Source organism: Poecilia formosa, unplaced genomic scaffold, assembly GCF_000485575.1.
Source record: "Poecilia formosa unplaced genomic scaffold, Poecilia_formosa-5.1.2 Scaffold843, whole genome shotgun sequence".
Taxonomy (NCBI): Eukaryota; Metazoa; Chordata; class Actinopteri; order Cyprinodontiformes; family Poeciliidae; genus Poecilia; species Poecilia formosa.
The window spans coordinates 8842-12139 of record NW_006800782.1 but is presented as its reverse complement, the minus strand read 5'-3'; the positions used below and the strand labels follow the sequence as shown (position 1 = coordinate 12139).

General features: G+C 44.9%; 1 protein-coding gene across 1 annotated transcript; it reads right to left on the bottom strand.

Moving 5' to 3' along the window:
* Positions 1 to 777: 777 nt before the first annotated feature.
* On the bottom strand, positions 778 to 2976 carry LOC103131804 (high affinity immunoglobulin gamma Fc receptor I-like). Its single transcript, XM_007543532.2, has 6 exons — positions 2844 to 2976; positions 2606 to 2641; positions 2120 to 2401; positions 1875 to 2046; positions 1225 to 1298; positions 778 to 1151 (listed from the first exon to the last, which is right to left on the bottom strand). The coding sequence occupies exons 1-6, from the start codon at positions 2872 to 2874 to the stop codon at positions 793 to 795; spliced, it is 954 nt and encodes a 317-aa protein (XP_007543594.2). The 5' UTR covers positions 2875 to 2976; the 3' UTR covers positions 778 to 792.
* Positions 2977 to 3298: the final 322 nt, after the last annotated feature.

Genomic DNA, 3298 nt, shown 5'->3' with positions numbered 1-3298 from the left:
TAACTAGCAGGTTTATAGTCTATATAACCAGAGAACAACATGATGTTACATTTCTGATGATGAAGGACGAAGGTTTGGACGAGTCAACAGCCAGAGAGAGGAAGAGGAGTGAGAATGAGGAGGAAGAGTCAGGAGAGTCAGAGGACATGATGCCGTTTCCATCAGTCCATCAGCAGGAAGCTGGTGGACTTCATCTCATCCTGCTCTTCATCCCTCATTTTCCCAGCATGCAGATGGAAATTATAAATTAATGCTACTGATTTCCTTCAGGAGATTCTCTCATGTTCCTGTTTCTACTTTTCATTTCCAGTTGTTCTCTGCTTTCTGTATTCAATGACATGGTTTGTCAATAAATTACAGTAAAATCATAAATGCCTTATGCTTACATTGGTCTCCCACAATCACAATTTACAATCATTTTTATCAAAACTAGTTTACCTCAGAACATTCCTCCATCGCTGTCATACCAACATCATGACCAGCCGATTAATCCAAACCCAAAGACCCAAAGACTGTCAGGCTGGAGCACCGACATGTTCACTGACTGTTTATCAAATGCTGAGGATGATTTGAGAAATGGACCAAAGCAACTGAGACAAAGTGTCAGAACCAGTCATGATGAAAGCTTCTCCAGTTAGAAAGTCTATAAACTGTAAAATAAAATCCCAGTTGTGTTCAGGAGCAACAGAACCAGAAGGTTCTGATCGTGATAAACGTCTGCAGCCCGATAAGTTCTGCTGCAGAAAGATCTGTCCAGATGTTTGTGAAAATCAGTATATTCAAAGTTAGATCTCAATAAAACATGGAGAAACAAATCATTACCTGTGCTGAATCTGGTTTTTGAACACCTGATGCTGCCCGATTCCTGTTTGGGAGAAGTTCTGCTCCATCAGACCAACAGAACCCCCAGAACTTCAGAATGTGATAAAACACATTTAATATTCCTGCTGGGATTATTTCAGTTACAGTTTGTGTCTCACCTTTATGGTTTTTAAAGAATAAAACCAGCAGAACCAGGAAGAGCAGAGAAACTGCAGAACTGAAGGCAGTGAGACACAGGAGGAGGTGCTGGAGGTCAGGAGGAGAGCTGGATGGAGGGATGGAGGATGGAGAAGTGGAGGATGGAGGTGGAGGAGTGGAGGTGATTCTCCCTGAAATGAATCAAAGTAATAATTTATTTCTTGTCTCCTGATGAAGGTTGAAGCAAACAGAGAAGCTGCTGACCTTCCACAGAGATCCTGCTGGATGGAGACTCTCCCTGACCGCTGATGCTGCACTTATAGAGGCCTTCATCAGAGCTGGAGACATGGAGGAGGGGATGGGCGTAGGTTTGGGTAGGGACGGTAGGGACATGTCCCGACCAATATTCACGGGATATGAAAAAGTCCCGACCAATTTTTGCCATATTGGCTCAAAGAACGTGGATCTACGTTCTTTGATTAGCTGCAAAAGGCGGCGGCTAGCTGGGTACACGCGTCTCCTTCTGAGTCTCCGAGACCATGTCGCCACCAAAAAAGAAAAGGACAGACATTAGAAGTTATTTCGCTACGTCGGCTGTAAGGACAGTGAGTGGACCCATAAGTTAGATATCTATCACGCAACGCATTTGTTGTAAAGTCCGGTGTTTAGTAAGGTCAGCACTGAATGTGAGGTAGGAAAGGAAAAAGTAAAGTGTTCTTGAACTGATCTGCTGAGTATGACTGTATCTGGTTGTATACACAAGATGTATGATATGGTTATGGTTGGGGGGAGGGGTTATTAAGCCAATGTGGTTTCCCCCCCCTTCTCAAAAATGTTCGGTGCTCTTGGGCATTTCACTGTGCTGCCGGGGGGGGAGGGGGGTGTCAAGGTCCCCACCAAAACTTAGACCGAACCTACGCCCTTGGAGGAGGGTCATGTGACCTGATGGTCCATCACCAATGGAGGAGCCATCTTTATAGAAAGCAGCTGGGAGGTTGTGGGCTGGACTCTTTGCTCTGCAGCTCAGAGTGACGTCATCTCCCTCCATCACAGGGAGGACAGGACTCTGCAGGATCACTGATCCACCTCAACACAGAGACAAACTACAGCATTTCATCCATTTCCACACAGCAACACTAACTCCACAGTCTGATCTTACCAGAGACAGAGAGCTGGATGCTGCTGCTGCTGCTGCTGGAGGATCCAGACATGGACTCACACCAGTACAGGCCAGAGTCTAATGGGAGGATGTAGGGCATGTTGCAGGTAGAACCAGCTGATTTCCCCCATCCATCTCCACATCGCTTCCTGGTTCCTCTGGTTGTGTTTCTCCTCACAGTCCATCCATCAGAGCTGTTTTCATCCTCACAGATCAGAGTCACTGATTCATATTCAAAGAACTGGGATCTGCTGGGACTCACAGTCAGACGAACTGGGAGAACTGGAGAAAACAGAACTGTCTGTAAATTCTCTGATCTGCCTTCATTGATCATGTCTGATTCCTCCAGCCTATAATGAGTTTCTGGATGTCAGGAGTTAAATATTGATTAATGAGATGATGACGTAACGTTTCAGTCTCTGATTAACTTCAGTTCCTGTAGCGAAGCAGCAGCTTCATTCAGCAGGTGGAGGATGAAACACTGACCTGAATTTCCTGAGCAGCTCAGCAGGACGATGAACTCTGAGGAGAACAAAGTTCAGCTGAAGTTAACGACCGACTGCAGAACATTTCTGATCCTCATCATGAAGGTCTGACACATTTCCTGTTCCCTTCTTAAAGTCCTGCTGGGTTTGGGTCCAGTTTAACCTCTGACCTCACCATCAGAACCATCAGAACCACCAGAACCATCAGAACCAAAGCAGAAATGCAGACAGTTTCTCACCCAGCAGACGTCTGGCTGATGTTTCCTCCATGTCTCCTCAGAGCGTTGACCCATTTGGGTCGGTGCTGGTGAGACCGGCTCAGTCCGCCCTCTTCCTCTGCTGCTGTTCACTTCCTGCTGCTGCTTCAACCAGCAGACAGAAACCAGGTTCACCAGCAGCACAAAGTCTGAGTCAGGGGAGCTGCATGATGGAAGGAACTGGTGCAAAATGAACTTTATGTCATTTTAGGTTTAAATTAGACACAAAATCTGTTTATTTAGTTTACATTAGAATATAAAACCTCTATGATGAACATGAGTGATGCATTAATAATGGTGGAGAAGGTTAATGAAATAAGCTGATGTAGTTTATCTTTGCAGCACATCAGCGCCATCTGGTGTTGAGTTTATATATAATATTAATTCCTACTAAACATTATGGATTAAAACACTAAACCGTATTTATGTTGAAACAA

Excerpts from the sequence above, each read along its gene's own strand:
- LOC103131804 (XM_007543532.2), bottom strand. The coding sequence starts at position 2,874 with ATGGAGGAAACATCAGCCAGACGTCTGCTGG. Across the intron at positions 2,402-2,605 it reads GAGCTGCTCAGGAAATTCAG|TTCTCCCAGTTCGTCTGACT; the intron begins GTCAGTGTTTCA and ends TGTTTTCTCCAG. Across the intron at positions 1,299-1,874 it reads ACCCTCCTCCAAGGGCGTAG|CTCTGATGAAGGCCTCTATA; the intron begins GTTCGGTCTAAG and ends CCATGTCTCCAG.